At 51.0% G+C, this 25,579-nt stretch overlaps 1 protein-coding gene across 1 annotated transcript in view; it reads left to right on the top strand.

The window, feature by feature from the left end:
- LOC148527401 (gametocyte-specific factor 1-like) overlaps positions 1-25,579 on the top strand; it is a 133,458-nt gene that overhangs the window by 17,555 nt on the left and 90,324 nt on the right. Inside the window, exon 4 of the mRNA XM_088469296.1 lies at positions 23,684-23,781. Within this exon, the coding sequence (XP_088325422.1) occupies positions 23,684-23,781 (98 nt within the window). The remainder of the gene's footprint in view (positions 1-23,683; positions 23,782-25,579) is intronic.

Genomic DNA, 25,579 nt, shown 5'->3' with positions numbered 1-25,579 from the left:
TGGATGTCAGTTCTGCCTTCTGCATCTACTTCTACGAGACCACGGACCTCAATCGCAAATCCCTGAATAAATTCCTCAGGGTGCCTCGATTCCCGATGGAAACCCTACGCTCCATCATACTGGCAATGGAATCTGGGGATTTTATGGTATCACTGGATATTCAGGACGCATACCTACATATGTACCCATTGCGCCCTCTCACTAGCGTTATCTCAGGTTTGCTATACAACAGCAGCACTTTCAGTTTCGGGCTCTGTCTTTTGGCTTATCTACTGCACCTTGGGTGTTTACCAAAGCTATGGTTATCATGGCGGCCCACCTGCGGGGACAGGGTGTCCGACTGCTACCTTACCTAGACAACCTCCTGTTGTTGGCCGGGTCTCCAGAAGTACTCCACCACCATCTGCAGCTAACTATTTCTGTTCTCCAGACACACAGCTGGTTAATCAATTGGAAGAAGTCATCTCTGACTCCATCCCAGAGGATGCTCCGTCTAGGACCACTGTTGGATTCCCAACAGCAGATGATCACATGATCTCCAGTTTACAGACGCGAGTATGCAGATGCCTCCACAGTCGCCGAGTGTCAATCCACTCAGCAATGCAGGTTCTGGGTTCCATGGTATCGTCAATCGACATGGTGGAATATGCTCAGTTTCATTCAAGACCCCTGCAGAAACTGATCCTCTCCCAGTGGAACGGATTACGCCATCGAATAAAAGCGCAGACGATGGCGCTCTCTCCAGAAGTGAGTCTGTCCCTTGCATGGTGGTTACAGACAGACCGCCTCACCAAGGGACGCCCCTTTTGGATCCCGGACTGGGTAATCCTGACTACGGATGCCAGTCTCCGGGGTCCACACTCTTTTCAGGGTCGTTGGACAGCGGTGGAAGCGGCCCTGTCAATCAACATATTGGAACTTCGGGCTGTCTTCCGGGCCCTCAAGCTGGCCAGGCACATACTTTGCGGGAAACCCGCGCAAGTTCAGTCAGACACCGCCACAGCTGTGGCTTATTTCAACTATCAAGGAGGTACTCTAAGTCAGGCGCCAATGACAGAGTTGTCCCGCATTCTGACATAGGTGGAAGGTCATATCCCAGCCATGTCGACAATGTTCATACCGGGAGTTCTCAATTGGGAAGCGGACTTCCTCAGCCGTCACAACGTGTATCCAGGGAAATGGTCTATTCACCAAGAGGTGTTTTAAACTCCTAGTGGACAAGTGGGGCCTTCCAGACGTGGACCTCATGGCCTCCTGACACAATCAAACTGCCAGTGTACGGGTCCAGAACAAGAGATGCCGAGGCGATCTTGGTAGACGCTCTGCCGGTCAAGTGGACCTTCCAGTTTGCGTACCTGTTTCCTCCAGTCTACCTTCCTCCTCGAGTCATTCGGAAGTTCAAACAAGTAGCAGGCATGGTCCTACTGGTGGCTCCAGCGTGGCCCATGCGTCACTGGTATGCAGATCTTCAGAGTCTCTCCATCGACACTCCATTGCTGTTGCCTCAAGGTCCTTGCCTTTACCCGGGCCTGGGTTGTCTGTCTTTGACGCTGTGGCTCTTGAGCCGTCCCTCCTAAAGGTCCAAAGGATTCCCCAGCTCTGTGGTAAACACTATGCTCAGAGCGTGTAAGCCAGCCTCTGCTCTGATCTATCAGAGTGTGGCAGACCTATTTTAAGTGGTGTCGTCCCAGAGGTTACGATCTTCTAGTGTTTCGGATACCTAGGATTTTGGCTTTGATCCAAGCGGGATTGGATCTCTGTCTAGCCTCACTAAAGGTGCATGTCTCTGCCCTTTTCAGTTTGGTTTCAACGCAGGATTGCTCCTCTTCCAGATATTCGCACATTCCTACAAGGTGTCTTCCGGATTCAGCCTCCCTTTGTCCCTCCGGTGGCTCCTTGGGATTTGGCTATGGTTCTTCGGGCCCTCCATTTGAACCCCTGGCTTCAGTGGATCTTAAATGGTTAACAGCTAAGACTGTTTCCTCTAGCCATAGCTTCCCCTAGAAGCGTGTCAGACTTAGGGGCGCTTTCCTGTCACTACCCATTTCTGATATTTCACCAGGACAGGGCGGTACTTCAGACTCGCCCTGGGTTCCCCCCTAAGGTGGTTTCTAGTTTCCACATTAATGAGGAAATTATTGTACCGGCCTTTCAGTCTCCAAACCTCTCGACAGGTGTGGCCTCATTGGATGTGGTACGGGCCCTCAGGATATATATGGACCGTACCAGTTCCCTTCGGAAAGCAGACTCCTTGTTTGTTCTCTGCGATTTTCACAAGGGATGGACAGCCAATAAACAAACATTGGCTAGATGGATTCGTATGGTGAGGCTTACACTCAGGAAGGCCTTCCTGTTTCTCCTTCTGTAACTGCTCATTCTACTGTCTGTGGATCCCTCGTGGGCAGTTCGCTGTGGCGCCTTGCCTGTTCAGCCCCTCAGAATGCTTCCTTTGGGCGCTGGATTTTCCTCTCAGCGTCCCCACCCTTAAAAGGACTGCTTCGGGACATCTCCAAGGTCTCCCTGTGGAGCCTATGGACCCTGAAGAAGAAAATGAGCTATGGTAAGAACTTGGCTTTTAACTCTTTCTTTGAAGTCCACAGGGCACCTGGATTTAGTTGGGCCTCATTCTGGTCACTTGTTTTCCGTCTCCTATGTGAGAATGTGATTCTTGTGTGTTCCAGACTTCCTTCTCTCTTATCCTTCTCCGGCCTTTGGCTTATTACGAACTGAGGTGGCTCGGGGGCGGGGTATAGGGAGAGTGGCATGGTGCATGCTAGGAGCTGAAAAGTTTAGCTGCGTGGTGCCAGGATGTCCAAGCCATCACCTACACCCCAAGGTCTCCGTGTGGACCCTATGGACTTCGAAGAAAGAGAGTTAACAAAGGTAAGTTCTTACCATAATTCATTTTTGTTTACTTTTTATTTTGTACCAAATGGTCGAGCAGCACCAGACTGTCCTCCGGACGACTGTGCTGCCGCCCCTTCACCCCTCCGCGGCGCCGTGACTCCCCGCCTGTGCTAGGTACTTCCGGTGGGGCTTCGAGGGGGGGGGGGGGTAGTAGCTAGCAGGCTCCCCGGACCCCAGCCGGAATCCAGGGGACAGGTAAGGCAGAACCACGTTCCTGGGGACTCCCGTGTCTTAGTGCAGTCTTGCTCTGGTCTCAGGAGACAGACCGGAGGTGCTGATGTGGACACTGGCTCGCCCACTAGACCATCGGGCGTAACTATACTGGTGCAAAGGCATATTGTAAAGGCCAGGGGACCCGGTGGTTAACGTCGGCCAGGAGATAAGGCCCTCTCATTGCAGCCCCACCCCCAACTCAGGGCGCCATTTCACTGCGTTCTTGGTGTTCCCTGAGCTGTTCCTCCACAACACCCTCAGACGCGCGGCAGCCATTTTAGGCAAGCAGGTTTCCGGGAAATGCTGGGTCCAGTCTCCCTGTATATCTCTCCCAACGGGCCAGGTTATAAAGCGCTATATCCTACCAGCCACTGTGGTCTGTGTAGTTTACTTTAGTGCCTATTGCAGACATGTAATGATTTTTTTTTTTTTGTGGGGCGTTTGTATGTGACTTGTGCTAGCGCTAATCTCGATTTTTCTTTTTCAGGGTCCATAGGGATCCACAGGGATACCATGGGGAATATTATGGTTGGAGACCATGCACTAAACAGTTAAAGCTTCAGCTCCCAGGCTTCCTCGGGTCCTCCTCCATATATACCCCGCCCCTAGCGATAAGACTTCGGTTGCTCATTTGATGCTGCAGGATCAAGACGCACCTTTGTAACGGAACTGCTCAGGCAGTCCTAACTTTTATTTTTGTTTTATTATGTTTGAGTCAGCAGTACTCAACATCTGTATTAAGACGCAGATAATGCGACTCTATCTCCCTCTGCCGGGCCGCAACACCAGTAGGGCTCTTTGGTTAAGATCCTGGAAAGTTGATAACCGGATCCATGAAGGTGCTGGAAGTTTTACCTTTCTATGGAAAACTACTTTTTGGAGCTGAGTTGGATGAAATAATAACTAATCTGGCCTGCCATATACGGCGACTATAAAGTCTAGGCAGGTTTATTTTCGGTTCTCAGGGACGAGCAAGGGAACAGCCTTCCTCTAAGACGTCTAGTTTTCGCAAAATATTAAGGTGACAAACTAAAAGGTCTGGCTCGGCAAGACATCCCGCTTCTAAACCGGACAACAAACCCTCTGCCTGATGGGACGGGCCTCCTCCTGGGGGATCCCAGGGTGGGTGGGAGGCATACTACTTCAGTTTGCGGATTGTTGGCATCAAACAGATGCCTGATTCCGAGAGGTGGTCTCTCAGTGGTATGCCCTCACTTTCAGGAGGCATCCTCCCCAGAAGTTTTTTTTGCACAGAGCCTCCATCAGATGCGGGCAAGGCCTTGGCCTATCAGGAAGCGATTCACTCCCTGCTGCAGTTGGGGATAATAGTCCCCGATTCCTGTGTCGCAACAGGGAAGGGGTTATTATTCCAATCTATTTCTGGTTCAGAAACCAAATAGGGCTTATCGCCCTATACTAAATCTAAAAACCCTCTACAGGTTTATCATGTACCCAAGTTTCGTATGGAAACTCTCCGGTCAATTATTTTGGCAATGGAGACTGGGGATTGATTACATGGTTTCCCTGGACATTCAGGATGCATATCTGCATGTTCCTATTATACCATCCCACCAAAAATGTTTACGATTTGCTCTCCTTCAGCAATATTACGAATTTCAGACTATACCTTTTGGCCTATCTACGGCTCTCCCTGGTATTTACCAAAATAATGGCCTATCTCTGGCGTCAGGGAATCAGAATTCTGCCATATCTGGACGACCTTCTGATAATGGGACAGACTCTGGTTGTTTTACAAACCATCTTCAACTGACCATAGCCTGCTTACAAAAGCACAGCTGGACCATCAATTAGAAGAAATCATCACTTTCTCCAACACAGCAGATGGTACATCTGAGCGCTCTTCTGGAATCTCGGGCACAGATGGTATTTCTGCCAGAGGACAAGATTGTGGCCCTATCGCTGCTAATACGCAAGCTGCTTCGCAAGCGAAGGGTATCCATTCTGTTAGCAATGCAGGTCCTGGGATCAATGGTATCCACCTTCGACATTGTGGGGTATGCTCTGTTCCATTCCAGGCCTCTTCAAAGATTGATTCTCTCCAAGTGGAATGGACAGTATCATCGAATAAGGTCCCAGAGGGTCCTTCTTACTCCAGAGGTTCGTCACTTCTTCCTCCTGTGGTGGCTGAGAAAGGATCATCTGAACAAAGGGCGCCCATTCTGGATTCCAAATTGGGTGCTGCTCACCACAGATGCAAGTCTTCGTGGATGGGGAGCAGGTACAGGTCATCACACCTTTCAGGCAAAATGGACAAATCATGAAAGTCATCTGTCAGTAAACATTCTGGAGCTGGGAGCAGTATACAAAGCACTTGTCCTGGCACAGGACCTGCTCCAGGGCAAGCAGGTCCAGATCCAGTCCCACAATGCGACAACAGTGGCCTACCTCAATCATCAGGGAGGCACGAGTAGTTACGCAGCCATGAAAGAAGTGACAAGGGTTCTGATTTGGGCAGAACGTCATCTTCCGGCCATCTCGGCAATATTCATATTGGGAGTACTCAATTGGGAAGCAGACTTCCTAAATCGCCAGGACATACATGCCGGAGAGTGGTCTCTCCATCCGGGAGTGTTTCAGCTGCTGGTAAACAAATGGGATCTACCAGAGAGAGAGCTCATGGGGTCATGTCGCAACCGCAAGGTCCCCGGGTACGGGTCCAGGTCCAGAGACCCATCAGCAACCTTCGTGGACGCACTGGCAGTAAGACTGGACTTGAAGCTGGTGTTTCTACTGCAGGTTCCATAGGGTATCCACACGATACGTTGGGGTATAGGTGATGACGTCAGTCACCGGCAACACAGAGTTAACGTTTTCCAGCCTCCCAGGATGCTCTGGGGTCTACCTCCTATACCCCGCCCCCGAGCCAAGGCAAATCAGTTTTCGTTGGTGCCTGGTTCTGAGTCGGAGGGGAGCTTTTATGGCCCCTGAAGTTTTCTAAATGCAGCTGTGGCTGCACATCTGAGTGTACAGCATGGACTGTCAGTACTGACGTCCATGCTGTCTCTCCTACACCCCGCCGGTACCAGAACGCCGGTACCGATCTGGGGATGCTGGTAGGTGTCTGGGGTCACAGCTAGCGGTGACCCCGGATACCTGGACTGTGGCCGGATCCAAGGGACAGGTAAGGCAACGCAGTCCCCAGGCAGCGTGGAGCCAGGTTTTAACCTGCGCTTCCACTATGCCCCTGGGACAGGGGGCCGCGGCTGTGCGGCAAACTCGGCCGGCATCCCAGGGGTTAATTGCAAGCCGGGGGAGCGCGCCTTCCCTGTTCTCAGCCGGCGCCTCCCCCGCTGCCTCCCCCGCTGCACACGGCCTCTCCACAGCGGTCTGTGCCTGTGTGTGTGCAGCGCTCCTCCCCTGGGCCTGCCTGCCTCTCTGCTCCTCGGCGGCCATCTTCAAAGAACTGGCAAGCGCTGCTGGAAACAGATACCGGTGGCTGTGTGGTCCGGGTTCCCCTGCATACCTCTCCTCCGTAAAAAAAAGGTCAGTGTATGTAGCGTTGTTTTCCTACCAGACTTGTGTCTGTGTAGTTGAGTCAGCGCTGTTAGTGCAGGGATTCTTCTGCATTGTATGTGACTACTTGCTAGCGCTGCTGTCTGTACTTTCACTTTCCTTGTCAGCCATTTTACTATCCCTGACTTCCTCTGCTAAAGCCCGTGCGGTGTTGCAGGGTGCTTATTGCCTCACTGTACAAGTATTTACCTGTGAAGTGTGTCACATACAGCTCCGTTACACTCTTCATGTCTGAGAGTGAACGTGACTTCCCTCTCCAGCTTAAGTGTACTACATGTAACGTACCATTAGCGGAGGGTGACGGTAACTCTAATGGGTTATGTAGGGCATGTTGTTTACTTTCACGCCCGATTTAGGTCACTGCGCCGTTGCAAGAGCCGCCCTGGGCTTGTTTTGCTAAGGTGCTTACGACTCTTGTGGGTCAGCTAGCGACACCCCCTGCGTTTCCCCAAATGGAGTTTTCACAGCAGTCTATGGTGTTGTCTCCTATGCAGGGGTTGCCCAGACAGTTAGTGGTACCCCAGAGTCTCCCGCTGTCACACCCCCCCCCCCTAGGTCTCACAAGAGCCTGCGTGGGTTAATTCCTTGTCCACTTCGGTGCAACACCTGTCGGACGTTTTACAGGGGGAGTCATCTTTGCGGCCACATAAGCGTCCATTACCGCCTCAGCCTGCTCAATATGATGAGGATGATTTTTCGTCTGATGACAGTGAGATATTTGACCTTTCTGACCAGGAGCCCATCCGTACTAAAGAAACGGATTCTAAGTCTAAGGTCTATATACCTGGCCTAATATGTGCTGTCCGTACGGCTTTGGTTATTGAGGATGACGATCCCCCCGTGGCTAAATCTAAATACGCCTTCTTTAAAGATGTTAAGGGTGATGCCACAGTTTTTCCTCTTCTGGTCAGCTAGTGGATCATTTAGAGGAGGCGTGGAAAAATCCAGGTAAACTGTACCAGCCTCAAAAAACGTTTGGCTTTTGCATACCCATTTGCAGATAAAGAAATAATTAAGTGTGAATCTCCTCCGCAGGTGGATTCTCATGTGACACGCCTAGTACGAAGTGCTACATTGCCCATGTCCTCCTTAAAGGATGCTACGGATCGCAAGGTCGAAATATGCCTTAAGTCCATTTATTCCCTTGCTGGAGGGGCGTCCAGACCGGCTATGGCTGTGTGTTGGGTGGCCAGAGCCATGGAGCGCTGGGCTGACAGTTTGGAGGAGTCTCTGGACTCTGACTCGTCTGCAGAGCAGGCAGAGTCAGTCGGTAATCTCAGAGATTCGGCTACTTACATTAATGAGGCAGCCTTGGATATCTGTCTCCTCACCTCCAGAATCTCATCTGCAGCTATGGCCGCTCGTCGCACCCTATGGTTGCGTTCTTGGAAGGCTGACGCCTATTCCAAGAAGGGCTTGGAATGTTTGCCCTTTCATGGACAGGTCCTGTTTGGCCCTGATCTGGACAAGATTGTGGCTACTTTGGCCGCAGCCAAGGCTGCGTGTCTCCCATCGGCTCCAGTCAAGGTCGGTACTTCGTCCTTTCGGCCCTACAGGCCCCAGGGTAGGTCCAAAGCACAGTCTTTTCCAAGACAGGCCGGGTCCAAAAAGTCTACCAAACCCAAGAAACAAGCTTGGAGTACAAGGCGCCCGGCCACCAAGTCGGACGACAAGCCATCGGATCCTAAAGTGGGAGGCCGTCTGCTTCAGTTCGCCCAGTGTTGGGACCTGACTACCAAGGACACTTGGGTACACTAGGTGGTCTTTCGGGGCAATGCCCTATCCTTCCGGTGCAGACCCTCCAGCAAGTTTTTCACAACAGGCCTTCTGTCAGATCAGAACAAGGCCCTGGAATTGCAGAAAGTATTGCACTCTATGCTCCAGGCTGGAGTTATAGTGCCTGTTCCGTTATCCCAGAGGGGCATGGGTTTCTATTCCAATCTTTCTGGTGCAGAAACCCAATGGGTCTTACCGTCCTATTCTCAACCTCAAATCCCTCAAGTCTTTGAGGGTGCCTCAGTTCAGGATGGAGACCCTGCGTTCCATCATACTGGCGATGGAGCCTGGGTATTTCATGGTATCTTTGGACATCCAGGACTCTTACCTGCATGTCCCCATTGTCTTAACGCATCAACAATTCCTCAGGTTTGCAATACGCGACAAACATTATCAATTCGGGTTTTCACCAAGGTCATGGCGGCTCACCTGAGAATGCAGGGAGTCCGCTTATTACCTTATCTGGACGACCTTCTGTCAGCAAGGTCTCCAGAGATCCTCCAGCTTCATCTGCAGCTGACGACAATCTCAGTATTGCAGAATTACGGCTGGTTAATAAACTGGAAGAAATCCACCCTGGTTCCCTCACAGAGGATTCTCCATCTGGGGGCCTTGGTGGACTCGAAACAGCAGAGGATCTTTGTGACGGAGGTAAAGATCTCTGCATTGCAGACGAAGGTACGGAGTTATCTTCAGTGCCGCCGAGTGTCTATTTACTCGGCGATGAGGTTACTGGGCTCCATGGTGTCACTCTTCGACATGGTGGAATATGCCCAGTTTCACTCCAGACCTCTGCAACAATTGATCCTGTTCAAATGGGACAGGTTGCCTCACCGGATAAAGACTCAGACCATGGTGCTTTCTCCGGAGGTCCGTCTGTCTCTGACCTGGTGGTTGCAAACAACTCACCTGAACAAAGGACGTCCCTTTTGGGTGGAGAACTGGGTCCTTTTGACAATGGACGCCAGCCTCAGAGGCTGGGGAGCGGTCACTGGTCCGCACTTGTTCCAGGGCAGGTGGACTCCGGCAGAAGCGGAACTTCCAATAAACATCTTGGAGCTTCGCGCGTTGTTCAATGTTCTCCATCACGCAAGACTGGTCCTACAAGGAAAACCTGTGCAGGTCCAATCGGACAACGCCATCACACGGTGGCTTATATAAACCGCCAAGGAGGAACCAGAAGTCGGGCAGCGCTGGTGGAGGTGTCCCGCATTCTAGTTTGGCCAGAGGGCAATCTCCCTGCCATCTCAGCGGTATTCATCCCGGGAGTCCTCAACTGGGAAGCGGACTTTCTCAGCCGGCAGGACGTACATCAGGGAGAATGGTCTCTTCACCAGGAGGTATTTCAACTCCTGGTCGACAAGTGGGGCCTTCCGGAAATAGACCTCATGGCCTCCCGACACAACAACAAACTGCCTGTGTACGGGTCAAGAACAAGAAACACGGAGGCGTTTCTAGTAGACGCCCTGTCGGTCCGGGGGCCCTTCCAGTTTGCGTATCTCTTCCTTCCGTTCTCCCTTCTTCCTCGGGTGATCCGAAAATTCAAACAGGAGGGCGGCAAGCTCTTGTTGATGGCTCCAGAGTGGCCCAGACGTCACTGGTTCTCAGACCTTCGAAGTCTCTCCGTAGACGCTCCTCTGCGGTTGCCTCTACGTCCGGACCTGCTGACACAGGGTCCTTGTCTTTACCTGGACCTCAGTCAGCTGTCTTTGACGGCGTGGCTGTTGAGACAGCCCTCTTGTCATCCAGGGGTTTTTTCAGCTCTGTAGTTAAGACCATGCTAAGAGCTCGGAAACCTACATCGGCTAGAATTTACCATCGAGTATGGCATACTTTTTTTTGAGTGGTGTCGCCCTAGAGGCTATGATCCTCAGGTGTTCCAGATATCCCGAGTGTTGGCTTTCCAACAGGCGGGCTTGGATCACGGTCTTCGGCTTTCTTCCCTGAAAGTGCAGCTTTTTGCTCTTTCGGTGTGGTTTCAGCGTAGGATTGCTACACTTCCTGATGTCCGCACCTTTATGCAGGGTGTTCTCCGTATACAGCCTCCCTTTGTTCCACCTGTGGCTTCTTGGGATCTGCCTGTGGTCCTCAGGGCTCTCCAAGGACCGCCTTTTGAACCACTGGGCTCAGTGGATTTGAAATCGCTTACGGCTAAGACTGTGTTCCTTCTGGCCATTGCTTCAGCCAGAAGGGTCTCAGAATTAGGGGCTCTTTCATGTCGACCTCCCTTTCTCATTTTTCATAGGGACAGGGTGGTGCTTTGTACTCGCACTGGTTTCCTCCCAAAGGTGGTATCTAGTTTCCATATCAACAAGGAAATTATTGTACCAGCCTTTAATTCACCGGACCTTTCGGTTGGTGAGGCCACCTTGGATGTGGTGCGGACCTTAAAAATCTATGTTGACCGCACCGCTTCTTTTCGGAAGTCGGACTCGTTGTTTGTTTGTTATGGCTTCCGGAAGAAGGGTTGGCCTGCCTCTAAACAAACGTTGGCAGGATGGATTCGCCTGGCTATTTCTGAAGCTTATGCCCGTTCCATCTTCGGTCAGAGCTCATTCCACTCGGTCTGTGGGTCCTTCGTGGGCAGCTCGACGTGGCGCCTCAGCGGTTCAGCTTGGCAAGGCAGCCACGTGGTCATCTGTTCATACGGTATTATGCTTTTGATACCTACGCCTCTCGGGATGCTTCCTTCGGGCGGCGGATAATCCTTATAGCACAGGAGCGTCCCCACCCTTAAAGGATACTGCTTTGGGACATCCCCAAGGTATCCTGTGGATACCCTGTGGAACCTGCAGTAGAAAATAAGAGATATGGTAAGAACATACCTTTCTCTATTTCTACGAGGTCCATAGGGTTCCACAGGACTCCCGCCCTGTCGCACCTGTACTGCAGATGGACTTTTATCTGGTCACCGGTTTTTCCGTCTGAGAATGTGCTTCTTGTGTGTTCCAGATCTTTCGTCTCTCTTTCCTCTCCTCCTCCGACCTGGGGCTTGTTACATAACTGATTTGCCTTGGCTCGGGGACGGGGTATAGCAGGGTGACCCCAGTACATCCTGGGAGGCTGGAAAACATTAACTCTGTGGTGCCTGTGACTGACGTCATCACCTATACCCCAAGGTATCCTGTGGAACCCTATGGACCTCGTAGAAATAGAGATAACAAAGGTAAGTTCTTAGCTCCGGCTTGGCCCAGACGTAATTGGTTCACCGACATACGGCATCCGGAAATAACTTGTCTGGCTTTGACGGTGTGGCTCTTGAATCTTGCATCCTAAGAGCAAAAGGTTTTTTTCAAATCTGTAATTCAAACGATGCTTGGGGCACATCTATTAGAGTTTGGCATTCTTTTGGTCAATGGTGTTCCCACAGAAAGTATGATCCTATGGTGTTTAGGCTTTCCAGGATATTGGCTTTTCTCCAGGCAGGGCTAGACCATGGTCTCTGCATGGCCACTTTGAGAGTGCAGGTTTCTGCACTGTCAGTATGGTTTCAGAGGAAGATTGCCTCATTACCAGATGTTTAGAATTTTTTTCCATGGAGTTCTGCGAGTTCAGCCTCCTTTTGTTCCACCGGTAGCACCATGGGATTTGTCTTAAGAGGCTACAATCTCACCCATTTGAACCTCTAGACTCTGTAGATTTGAAGTGGTTGATAGCAAAGACACTTTCTTCTTGCTATCTCTTCTTCTCGCATAGTCTGATTTGGCAGCGCTTTCTTGTTGCTCTCCATTTTTGATTTTTTTACAAGGATAAAGCTGTTCTTTGTACAAAGGAGGGTTACCCTCCTACGGTAGTGTCCCGGTTTCATGTAAATTAAGAAATTGTAGTTCCAGCTTTTCAGGCTCCAGATCTTTCTGTAGGTGAAGCCTCCCTGGATGCAGTTTGTGCTCTCTGTATCTATGTGGAGCACAAAAACTGTTACAAAAACAGCATCTGATTTATTTTTATTTTTTTATTTAATTATATGGTTTTCACAAACTAGGATGGCCATCTAATAGTCATCCATAGCCATCTCGCCAGAGTCTGCTTATCTCTCAGGCTGATCTCCTTGTCCCAAGCACGGTGACAGCACATTCTACTCTGTAGGGCCATCGTGGGCATTTACTCATGCTGCTCTGCGAACAATTGTGCAAGGCAGCCACGTGGTCTTCTAAACACTTTTCTTAGTTTTTATGCATTTGATACTTTTGCCTCTCAGGATGATTCCTTTGTGCGATGTGTTCTCCTTTCTGCTCAGGAGCGTTCTCCACCCTAGGGGAACTACTTTAGGACATCCCCATGGTATCTCTGCCTGAGGATCCCTATGGACCATGAAGAAAAAAAAAATCAGAGTTATGGTAGACTTATCAAGATCTCTTCTTTTGAGTTCCATAGGGTCCCCAGGGCACCCACCCTGATGCACCTGTGTCATTTTTTTCTTTCGGGCACATATTCCGTCATTTTGTGTAAGTGTGTTTCTTTGTGTACGATTGCTGTTCCTTCTCTTCCCTTCTCCTGCCTTGAGGCTTGTTAACTAAACTGAAGTCCTATGGCTAGCGGCGGGGTATATATGGAGGAGGACCCGAGGCATTCTGGGAGCTGAAGCTTAACTGTTTGGTGCCTGGTCTCCAACCATAATATTCCCCATGGTATCCCTGTGGATTTTATGGACCTCGAAGAAAAGGAGTTATCTCCATAGCAGGTACCCCCTGCAAATCCTTTGGCTCCTCCATGGATAGACATACTGTCTACATCAGTACAGACCTCTACGGTTTTTCAGCAAATGCTGAAAAAAGTAAACCTTTACCCACTAAGCCTACAAAACGTACTATGATATCTTCACAATCCACACAGTTATCTGATTCTGAAATATCGTCTGGGGAGGCAGAAGATGCAGATCTCTCTCACTCGGACTCCATCTCATGAGAAGAGGACCCACCCTCTAAACTAAATATACCTGCTCTTGTGAGAGCTGTTAAAAACTATTCTACAAATAGAAGAGGATGAACCCGCTTCTAAGAAAAAACATGCACTTTTTAAGCGACCAAAGGTTGCTTTACCAGAGTATCCTCACTATTTCCAGCTTTCTACTTCAGGGTCCATAGGGTATCCACAGGATACCTTGGGGTATAGGTGTGACGTCAGTCGCAGGGCACCAAAGAGTTAAGCTTTCAGCCTCCCAGGATGCACTAGGTCCCCCTCCTATACCCCGCCCCCGAGCCAAGGCACCTCAGTTTAGTTTGGTGCCCGGCCGGAGTCGGGTGCACCTGTTGGAGTGGGGGCTAGAAGAGCCCCTGAAGCTTATTCTTCATGCAGCTGTGGCTGCACAACTGGATGAACAGCATGGACAGTCAGTCCTGACGTCCATGCTGTCTTCCCTACACCCCGCCGGTACCAGAACGCCGGTACTGATCCGGGGATGCTGGTGGGCGTCTGGGGTCACAGCTAGCGGTGACCCCAGATGCTCCGGACCATGGCCGGATTCAAGGGGGACAGAGGTAAGCAGCGGGGTCCCGCGGTGGGTCCCCGCTGATCACATGGTCCTAAGTCCCCAGGCAGGGGGCTCCCTGGGGACTGGCTGCAGTGTGGAGCCAGGCGACCAACCTGCGCTTCCACTACCCCCTGGGACAGCGGACCGCAGCAGAGCGGTAGCGCTGCGGCGTCCCAGGGGTTAAATGCATGCCAGGGGAGCGCGCCTTCCCTGTCTCACAGCCGGCGCCTCCCCCGCTGCACACAGCCCTCTCTGCATGCTGCCGACTGGTCCTGTGGCAGCGCTCCTCCCCCAGGCCAGCCTCCTCTCTGCTCCTCGGCGGCCATCTTCTCCAGAACGCATGGTGAACGCTGCTGGAAGCGCTGGAAGGAAGCATCGTGGTCTGGGTCCCCCCGCATACCTCTCCTCCGCTGTGGTCAGGTCTGTGTATGCAGCGCTGTGTCCTACCAGGCCCTGTGTCTGTGTAGTTGAGTGATCAGCGCTGTTAGTGCAGGAATTGTTATTTTTCTGCATTGTATGTGACTGTGCTAGCGCTGCTGCCTGTAATCTTTTCTCTCTAAACTGTCAGCTTTATTACTGTCCCTGTTCTTTCTGCTAAAGCCCTTGCGGTGCGGTGCTGCAGGGTGGTCTCTCGCCTATTTAATACTTAATTGGTGAGAGAGGTCACATACGTGGTGCCATCATGTCTGAAAGTGATTTTTCCCTCCGGCTACAGTGTACCACGTGCAAAGTACCGTTAGCGGAGGGGGAGGGTAGCGCGGAGGGCCTTTGCCGGCAGTGTTTGTCCATGGCGCGGCCTATTACGGTTACAGCACCGGTACAGGAGCCGCCCTGGGCTTGTTTCGCTCAGGCGTTAACAGCTTTAGTGGGCCAGTTAGCTCCGCAGCCCGCGTTTACTCCGATGGGTTTGTCCCAGCAGTCTGTGGTGTCGTCACCCATGCAGGGGTTCCCACGACAATTGGTGGTACCCCACAGTCTCCCTATTTCCCCGCTCCCGGGTTCTCAGGAGCCAGCGTGGGTTAACTCCCTGACGAGTTCTGTACAGCACTTGTCGGATGTGTTGCAAGGGGAGTCTGTGATGCGGTCTCATAAAAGGCCGGTGGCGTCTCTGTCCGCTCCTTATGAGGATGACGAAGGGACGTCTGATGATGGGGAGATTCTAGATCCTTACGATCAGGAACCTCTCCATACTAAGGACGCTGATGCTAAGTCCAAAGTATATATTCCTGGACTTATTCGGGCGGTCCGCACAGCCTTGGTGATTGAGGACGAAGTTCCCCCAGCGGCTAAATCTAAGTATGCCTTTTTCAAAGATGTGAAGGGCGATGCCACAGTCTTTCCTCTTTCGGGTCAGTTGGTGGACCATTTAGAGGAGGCGTGGAAACAACCTGGCAAAAGATACCAGCCGCAGAGACGCCTGGCGGTGGCTTATCCGTTAGCGGATAATTATTTTGCGAAGTGGGAATCCCCTCCACAGGTGGATTCTCACGTGACCCGTCTTGTCCGTAGTGCCACATTGCCGATGCCATCCATGTCCTCCCTTAAGGATGCTACGGACCGCAAGGTAGAAATCTGCCTGAAGTCCGCTTATTCCCTTGCAGGGGGGGCAGCACGGCCGGCTATGGCCATTTGCTGGGTTGCCAGAGCGATGGAGCGCTGGGCGGATTCATTAGAGGCTTCTTTTGAATCCGACTGTCCGGCCGATCAGGCGGAGTTGATTGGCAATCTCCGTGATTCGGCCACCTACATCAACGAGGCGGCTCTAGACATTAGTACTCTGGTGTCTAGAATTTCTTCAGCAGCGGTAGCTGCTCGTCGCACCTTGTGGCTGCGATCCTGGAAGGCGGACGCAGATTCCAAGAAAGGTCTGGAAGCGTTGCCGTTTACCGGAGAAGTTCTCTTCGGTCCGGATCTGGATAAGATTGTGGCCACGCTGGCGGCAGCCAAATCTGCCTGTCTCCCGTCGGCCGCTGCTCCTTCTGGTTCGGGACCATCGTCCTTTCGGTCATCTAGGGCCCAGGGCAGGCCCAAACCACAGTCGTTTCCTCGACAGGCTGGCCCTAAGAAATCGGTCAAGCCCCGGAAGCAGGCATGGAGTACCAGACGTCCGGCCCCCAAGCCAGATGGCAAGCCTGCGGCCTGACGGTCCGGGCCTCCCTTTGGGGGATCCCAGGGTGGGAGGCCGCCTGCTACAGTTCGCCCAGTGTTGGTCGACTACTACGACAGACACTTGGGTTCTGGAGGTGGTTTCCCACGGATACGCCCTCTCCTTCCGGCACAGACCCCCGGCTCGCTTCTTCACCACGGGTCTCCCATCAGACCGGAACAAGGCTACGGAGCTGCGGAAGGTATTGCACACTATGCTCCAGGCTGGAGTTATAGTGGAGGTTCCATTCTCCCAGAGGGGCCAGGGTTTCTATTCAAATCTATTTTTGGTACAGAAACCCAATGGGTCATATCGTCCGATTCTCAACCTCAAAGCACTCAACAAGTCTTTGCGGGTCCCGAAGTTTCGGATGGAGACCCTACGGTCCATCATTCTGGCGCTGGAACCTGGGGACTACTTGGTGTCATTGGACATACAGGACGCTTACCTGCATGTCCCTATTCTTTGGCGCCATCAACAGTTCCTCAGGTTTGCAATCAGCAGCGACCACTTCCAGTTTCGGGCGTTACCTTTTGGCCTGGCAACAGCACCACGTGTTTTCACCAAGGTGATGGCGGTCATGGCGGCTTCTCTGCGGCTGCAGGGAGTCCGCATGTTGCCGTATTTGGACGACCTGTTATTGGTGGCAGGATCTCCAGAGCTCCTGTTACGCCACTTGGACCTGACCATTGCACTGCTGCAACGGCACGGCTGGCTGATCAACTGGCAGAAGTCCACTCTAATCCCGTCTCGGAGGATTCTGCATCTTGGAGCCTTATTGGACTCGGGACAGCAAAGGATCTTCGTGACGGAGGACAAGATCTCTGCTTTACAGTCAAGGGTGCGCAGTTGTCTGCACAGCCGCCGGGTGTCCTTACACTCGGCGATGAGGTTACTGGGCTCCATGGTGTCGGTGTTCGACATGGTGGAATACGCCCAGTTTCACTCCAGACCTCTGCAGCACCTGATCCTGTCCAAGTGGAACGGGCTGACTCAGTCTCTGAAGTCCCAGACGATTGTGCTCACCCAGGAGGTTCGCCTGTCCCTTACGTGGTGGTTACAGACGACCCACCTCAACAAGGGACGTCCGTTCTGGGTTCCAAATTGGGTCCTGTTGACAACGGACGCCAGTCTTCGGGGCTGGGGAGCAGTTTCGGGTCCACACTTGTTCCAGGGCAGGTGGACGCCGACAGAAGCGGAGCTTCCAATAAATATCTTGGAACTCCGTGCGGTCTTCAATGCTCTCCAGCAGGCACAGCGGTTTCTCCAGGGTCGCCCGGTGCAGGTCCAGTCGGACAACGCTACCACCGTGGCCTACATAAACAGGCAAGGAGGAACTCGCAGTCGGGCGGCTCTCGTAGAGGTCTCTCGGATCCTGGTTTGGGCGGAGCGTAATCTTCCGGCCATATCAGCGGTTTTCATCCCGGGAGTGCTCAATTGGGAGGCGGACTTTCTAAGTCGCCAGGACGTTCATCCGGGGGAATGGTCCCTGCACCCGGACGTTTTTCAACTACTGGTGGACAGGTGGGGTCTTCCAGAAATCGACCTCATGGCGTCCCGGCACAACAACAAGTTGCCGGTGTACGTGTCTCGCACAAGAGACGAAGGGGCGTCTCTGGTGGATGCTCTGTCCGTCCGGTGGACGTTCCGGTTCGCATACCTGTTCCCTCCGGTCTCCCTTCTTCCACGGGTAATCCGGAAATTCAAACAGGAAGGAGGGACGCTCCTGTTGATAGCTCCCGCGTGGCCCAGACGGCACTGGTTCTCAGACCTTCAGGGTCTGTCCGTGGACATTCCTCTGCGGTTGCCGCTACGACCGGACCTTCTGTCTCAGGGTCCTTGCCTTCACCCGGACCTAACTCGGCTGTCTTTGACGGCGTGGCTGTTGAGACGGCCATGCTGAGGTCCCGGGGGTTTTCCAGCTCTGTGGTGCGTACCATGTTACGAGCTCGGAAACCGTCTTCCGCGAGGATATACCATCGCGTGTGGCATACGTTCTTCCAGTGGTGTCGACCGAGAGGTTATGCACCGCGGGAGTTTCGTCTGTCTCGGATTCTCGCCTTCCTGCAAGCGGGACTAGATCATGGGCTTCGCCTTGCTTCTTTGAAGGTACAGGTTTCGGCCCTATCTGTCTGGTTTCACCGTAGGATTGCTACAATCCCGGATGTGCGCACCTTTATGCAGGGTGTTCTCCGCATTCAGCCGCCCTTTGTTCCACCTGTGGCGCCTTGGGATTTGGCTGTGGTCCTGAGGGCTCTCCAAGGACCGCCGTTTGAACCACTGGGCTCAGTGGATCTTAAATGGCTAACAGGTAAGACTGTTTTCCTTCTGGCCATTGCTTCGGCCAGACGTGTTTCTGAGTTAGGGGCTCTTTCTTGTAGACCCCCTTTCTTGGTTTTTTATGGGAACAGGGCAGTGCTCCGCACTCGGCCCGAGTTTCTTCCCAAAGTTGTTTCCCAGTTTCATATTAACGAGGAAATAGTTGTTCCGGCCTTTAACTCACCGGGTCTTTCCGTGGGTGAGGCCTCTTTGGATGTTGTGCGGGCCTTAAGGACTTATGTTGACCGCACTTCTTCGTTTAGGAAGTCGGACGCTTTGTTTGTCCTCTTTGGCTTCCGTAAAAAGGGTTGGCCTGCTTCAAAGCAAACTTTGGCAGCCTGGATCCGTATGGCTATTTCTGAAGCTTATCTTCATGAAGGCCTACCGGTCCCTCCTTCTCTGAAGGCTCATTCCACTAGGTCTGTGGGTCCTTCGTGGGCAGCTCGACGTGGTGCCTCGGCAGTTCAGATCTGCAAGGCTGCTACATGGTCTTCTGTCCATACCTTCGTGAGGTATTACAGGTTTGACACCTTCGCCTCTCAGGATGCTTCCTTCGGGCGGCGGATTCTCCTTTCTGCACAGGAGCGTCCCCACCCTTAAAGGATACTGCTTTGGGACATCCCCAAGGTATCCTGTGGATACCCTATGGACCCTGAAGTAGAAAATATGAGATATGGTAAGAACTTACCCTTGTTATCTCTATTTCTACGAAGTCCATAGGGTTCCACAGGACTCCCGCCCTGTCGCACCTGTGCTGCAGATGGGCTTTGCTCTGGTCACCGGTTTTCCGTCTCCCTCTGGTGAGAATGTGATTCTTGTATGTGTCCAGATCTTTGTTCTCTCTCTTCCTTCTCCTCCTCCGGCCTATGGCTTGGTAACTAACTGAGGTGCCTTGGCTCGGGGGCGGGGTATAGGAGGGGGACCTAGTGCATCCTGGGAGGCTGAAAGCTTAACTCTTTGGTGCCCTGCGACTGACGTCACACCTATACCCCAAGGTATCCTGTGGAACCCTATGGACTTCGTAGAAATAGAGATAACAAGGGTAAGTTCTTACCATATCTCATATTATCTGATCACATGAGTGAAGCTTGGAATATGCCTGGTAAAAGGTTTCAGATTCCAAAACTGTTCAGTTCCTTTTACCCGCTCCCAGCTACTGAATGTACTAAATGGGAAGTCGTCCCGGGCCCCCCCCCCCCCCCCCCCCATGGTGGACATGTCCGGTAAAAATGCCACCTTGCCCATTCATTCTGCAACCTCCTTGAAGGAGACCACAGATGGACGTATAGAAGCTTGTCATAAATTTATATAATCTTACAAGAGCTATTACTCGTCCTGCTAGGGCCCGCCGTATTCTTAGGCTACGTTCCTGGAAAGCAGATTCAGAATCAAAACTGGCTCTAGAGTCTCTGCCTTATTCAGGAGTCGTCTTATTTAGTCCAGAATTGGATAAAATTGTGACTACTTTGGTGACTAACAAGACAGCATTCCTGCCCTCTGCACATAATACAAAGCCATGGGTGTCATCCTTTCACACTCAAGGCAAAGCCAAAGGTCAGTCCTTTCCACGGCAACAGACATCAGCCAAGGCCTCCAAGCCTAGGGCAAAACAAGCCTGGGATACTAGACGTCCACCTGCCAAGTCTGAGGCCAAGCCTGCAGCCTATTCAGTTCGTCCAGTTCTGGCATCTGAACCACCTCTGAGTAAAAGTGGTCTCCCACTTATACGCCCTCTCATTCCTGAGGCGTCCCTCCCAGCAGTTCTTTTGCACAGGACCCCCATTGGACCCATGCAAAGCCCTGCTTCTCCAGAAGGCCATTCAGTCCTTGCTCCTCTCGGGGGTAATACTTCTGGAGAGCGAAAGCAGGGCTATTATTCTACCCTTTTCTTAGTTCAGAAGCCCAATGGGTCTCATCGGCCTATCCTCAACCTCAAGTCTCTGAACAAGTTTATCCGGGTGCCCAGGTTTCGTATGGAAACCCTCCCTTCTATTATCCTAGCTTTGGAGGCTGGAGATTTTATGGCATCCCTAGTCATCCAGGACGCTTACCTACATGTACCTATAGCATCTTCTCATCAACAATATCTCTGATTTGCTACACTGCAGCAACATTATTTCCAGCCTCTGCCGTTTTGCCTCTCAATGGCCCCTCGGGTCTTTACCAAGATCATGGAAGTTCGTCATCAAGGGATCAGACTGCTGCCATACTTAGACGATCTCATGTAGTTGGCAAGCTCACCAGAGACTCTTCACAGCCATCTGCAGGTAACCATTGCCTTTCTACAAATGTACGGTTGGCTGATCAACTGGAAAGTCTTCCTTGACTCACCCTCTCAAAGCATAGTACATTTGGGAGCCCTCCTGGACTCTCGAGTTCAGAGATTCTTCCTAACGGCGGACAAGATTTCAGCACTAGAGCACAAACTACGCAGACTGCTTCACAATCGCAGTGTCGCTTAACTGCAATGCAGGCCTTGAGATCAATGGTGTCCACCCTCAATATGGTGGAGTTCGCCCAGTTTTACTCCAGACCATGCTAAAAGCACGTAAACCAGCCTCAGCCAGGATTTGCCACAGAATATGGCATACATATTTCCAATGGTGTGCTCCAAGAAACTGAGAGTCAGGTATTATAAGGTTTCTAGAATTCTTGCCTTTCTTCAAGCTGGATTGGATCTAGGCTTCCACCTAGCATCTCTGAAAGTGCAGTTCTTTGCTCTGTCTATCTGGTTTCAGCGCAGCATTGCTCCTATACCGTTTGTTCACACCTTCATGCAGGGTGTTCTACGTATACAACCTCCCTTTGTCCCTCCTGGGATTTGTCAGTGGTGCTCCAAGCACTTCAGGAACCTCCGTTCGAACCCCTGGAATCGGTGGATGTCAAATGGCTTACTGCGAAGGCTGTTTCTTCTGGCTATAGCATCTGCCCGTAGGGTATCAGATTTAGTGCTTTTTTTGTCGCTCCCCCTTTTTTGATATTTCAGCAGGACAGGGCTCTACTTCGAACACTCCAAGGCTTCCTTCCCAAAGTGGTTTCTCGCTTCCACCTGAATGAGGAAATTGTGGTTCCGGTCTTTAATTCACCAGACCTCTCGGCAGGAGAGGCCTCATTGGATGTGGTCCGTGCTTTAAAGATCTACGTGGACCGTACTGCTTCCATCCGAAAATCGGACTCTTTTGTCCTATTTGGATTCCACAAGAAGGGATGGCCAGCTAATAAACAGACGCTGGGCAGGTGGATTCGCATCACTGTCGCACAGGCTTACACACAGACGGGCCTACCTGTGCCAGCTACAGTCTCTGCTCATTCTACTCGCTCTCTGGGTCCCTCGTGGGCAGCCCGGTTTGGCGCTATGCAAGGCGGCCACCTGGTCTTCTGTCCACACCTTTCTTAGGTTTTATGCCTTTGATACATTGCCTCTCAGGAGAACCATGCGCCCGGAGGAAGCATCCTATCCGCTTAGGTGCGTTCCCGCCTTTGAACAACGTGCTTTGGGACATCCCCCAATGTCTCCTTGTAGAGCCCTATGGACCCTGAAGAAGAAAAGGAGAGTTTTGGTAAAACTTACTTTGGTTAACTTTCTTTGAAGTCCATAGGGTCCACACGGCACCCGCCTTGATGCTCCTGGCTTCTATGGGTTTCTTATCTTGGTCACTTGTTTCCTTCTCTGTGTGACGATCTGATTCTTCAGTGTACCAGTTTTCCTTCTGGCTTCTCCTGCTTCTGCATTGGGCTTGTTAACAAAACAGAGTTGCACTCAGGCTGTGGGTGGGGTATAGGGGGGAAGGACTGGAACATCCTGGGATTAAAAAACTTTGTTGGTGTCAGGTCCCACCTACACCCCATTGTCTCCCTTTGGACCCTATGGAATTTGTAGAAAGAGTTAACAAAGCAAAGTTTTACCATAACACTCACCTTTTCATAGAGATACATATGGGACATAGGGCACCCATCCAGACGCACCTGGCTTGCGGGAGTTTGTTCAGTTTCTGGTTCCCATGTCCATCGCTTCGATGTGTTTGGATGTGTGTGCCATTCTTCCTTCTCCATTCTCTCTCTTGCCTTGGGCTTGCTAACTTAACTGGACTGCCTGGGGCTGAAGGCGGGTATAGGGGAGAAGTTGTTAACGGTTTGTTGCCCAGTCCATCTGCCCAGCCTATACCCTAGTGTTGTCTCCTTGTCCCCTATGGATCTCGACGAAAAGGATTTAACTAAGTAAGAACATAAATCTCCCTTTGTAGCTAGATCTGTGTCCCTAAATAGGACTGATAGTCTACTCATTATACACGATACACAAAAATAGGGTTACCTGGCCTCCAAATAGTCAGTGGCCGAGTGGATAACTTCCACCATTGAAAACTATGTAAAACATTGCGTGTCAGTCACCAGGTCATCCCAATTAAACACTTATTGAAGATTCTTGAGTACTTTAACTTTAAACATCAAATCGGTGTTGCACCTCTCCTATAGAGTTTCAAACTCAAGAGAAGTATGAGCCCGATTCAGACGCTAAGCCGCGGACACACACTATGGGCGTTTGTCACCCATCTGCGCATGCATCGCAGTGCGCAAAGCAGTTATTGCGATCGGGAATCGTGCACTCTTAGCATAAAGACTGAGAGCTACTTTGACACTTCCGTGTGTGGGTGGTAACAGGGGAAGGTGCTTGTGAACTGAGGAGTGGTGCTGCGAATGCAGGCGTGTCTGGGCGTCAAAATTGAGTTTTTATGGGTGTGCATAATTATCAAGGAAGCGTCGTTGTACACGTCACTTGGTTGTATTTCAGCCTGCAGTGGTTGTGGTGGAGTAGGGTCTACCTCAAGTGCTGCGTGCAGCTCCGATGGCTCTCGATGGTTCTGATTAATCATACACTTTCTGGAAATGACGTGTGTTAAAGAAAAGTGGGCGTCTTTATACCAGCGTGCGCTCACTCTGCTGTCGCTCTCTAATACATAGAGGGCATCTTTACACCAGACAGTGCAATCGCAGAATTTGCATACCCGGCTCCTTTTGGCAGCGAGAGAGTGCAGCTTAGCGTCTGGGTCTGAATCGACCCCTATGTTCCATAGCACAATAGAGCTTGTGGTTGCCCAGTGCCATCTAGCTGTTCACAGTAACCTGTATGCAATATTAATCGCCATAGTGATGTGAGTGTTTATATTGCTGGTGCCTTTCTGTGTAAGACCTTGTCTATGCTTTTGAATTAGTCACGAAGAATGTCCCCTGTAAGAATGCAGTGTGGCACAGTAGGGATTTTTATTTCTAAATAGAATACCATACATTAATTACAAACTATATTTTTGTTATTTCTGTAGACCCACAAGATCCAGACAGACTTTTGCAATGCCCATATGATTCAAACCACCAAATAAGAGCTTGTCGTTTTCCTTATCACCTGATAAAGTGCAAGAAGGTAAGGAAATGATTTTGTTCTTTTTCATGTGGTAACTCTTGTAAGGTATAGTGATCACACTTCTTTTATCTCATATCTTTATATCATTAGCCTTATAGTAGGGTTTTTATTTTGATGTCCAAGAAGATCACAGATGTTATGGTTCATTCGAAGAGCCTTGCTCTTATTTGCCACCATGTAGTATGCTTGCATACTTTATCATGGGGTAGCTATGCTCTACTAAATTTTTGTATATCCTATTTATGGGCTATCACTTCAGTGTTTATATGCTAATTTCTGTTTATGTAGTTGCTCCCCTTTCTCATTAGATTGCTGCTTAGGCTCTAGTTGCTCCATTTTCACATTAGTTTTCTGTTCAGGACTTAAGAACAGGGACAGATTTGACATGCTGCCCATATTATTATTATTGACCTTTATTGATATGGCGCCGCAAGGGTTCCGCAGCGCCTAACAAAGTACATACACAGTTGAACAGTGACATACAGTACATTGCTGGCCAAGTACAAGATATATAAACATTGCTGCAATAGCGGAATGGCAAAAAAACAAGGGTTAGGTGCTGTTGCAAGGAGTATACAGTAGATAAAAATATACGTAAAGGAAGGAAAAGAACATGAGGGAAGAGGGCCCTTCTCGTGAGAGCTTACATTCTAAAGGGGAGGGGCAGACACAGGGGTGACACAGATGGGGTAGACAATGAGCATGAGACAGACTGTTGGTTGGATTCCTACTATAGAGCATGTGAGGAAGTAATTTGGATTAAGAGATTTACGCCACGGATATTCTACTCTACTTGAGCGTTTTTGAAGGGGTTTTGTGAAGAAAGATTTCATACTCACCTACATCCAGCGCTGGTCTCCACAGTAATCCATGGGTGTTTTAAACCAAAAAAACGTGTTAACCGATCCACGCTACAAGCTATCTGTATGTGTGTTGTCACACATACAGATAGCTTCCGAATGGCAGCTGCCGGCACTTCACGGGGCATTGCAGTCCTGAGAGCCAATCAGCGGCCGCGCTGACTGTAGCGCGGCCGCTAATTGGCTCCGGCAACGGACAGTTCCCACATGGGTGAGTCAGCCTGCGTGGGAACTGTCAGTTGCCGGAGCCAATCAGCGGGTGCTCTACAGTGAGCGCTGCCGCTGATTGTCTGACGGGACTGCAATGCCCCGTGAAGTGCCGGCAGCGGCCATTCGGGAGCTATCTGTATGTGTGATAACACACATACAGATAGCTTGTAGCGTGGATCGGGTAACACGTTTTTTTTTGTTTTAAAACACCCATGGATTACTGCGGAGACCAGCGCTGGATGTAGGTGAGTATGAAATCTTTCTTGCAGGGCCAGCTACCATGGATTTCTACTTGACAAGGGGACCGAACATCTGGTATAGGGAAGTATGTGTTAATGGGTAGGTGTATGTAATAAACTTATTCTGTCACTGTGTGTGTGTGTGTCTTTTTTTAACTATTTATTTTACAGTGAAATTACAGGTGCCGCATGTCTGCTGGCACTTGTAGTTCCACAAGTGCAAAATGGCAGGCATGCTGGCACTTGTAGTTCCACTGTAAAGTACAATAGTGTTACAATATTTGGCCCCCCTATTACCCCCATACCCACCACTCCAGGGGTATGGGGATGAGCCCCAGGCTTCAGCGTAAGTTAAGCTCGGGAGAGGGGGGACCCTTGTGCTGACCGACTTGGGGTGTAATGCTTTGGACCTGGAGCACCGGTGATTGGGTCTCCGGGCTGTGGCATTACACCTCGGTCGGTTGGGTCTGGTGCTGGTTTTAAATATAG

Source organism: Taudactylus pleione, unplaced genomic scaffold (assembly GCF_031769625.1).
Source record: "Taudactylus pleione unplaced genomic scaffold, aTauple2 ptg000089l, whole genome shotgun sequence".
Taxonomy (NCBI): Eukaryota; Metazoa; Chordata; class Amphibia; order Anura; family Myobatrachidae; genus Taudactylus; species Taudactylus pleione.
The sequence above is the reverse complement of the archived record's forward strand: the minus strand, read 5'-3'. Positions and strand labels throughout refer to the sequence as shown.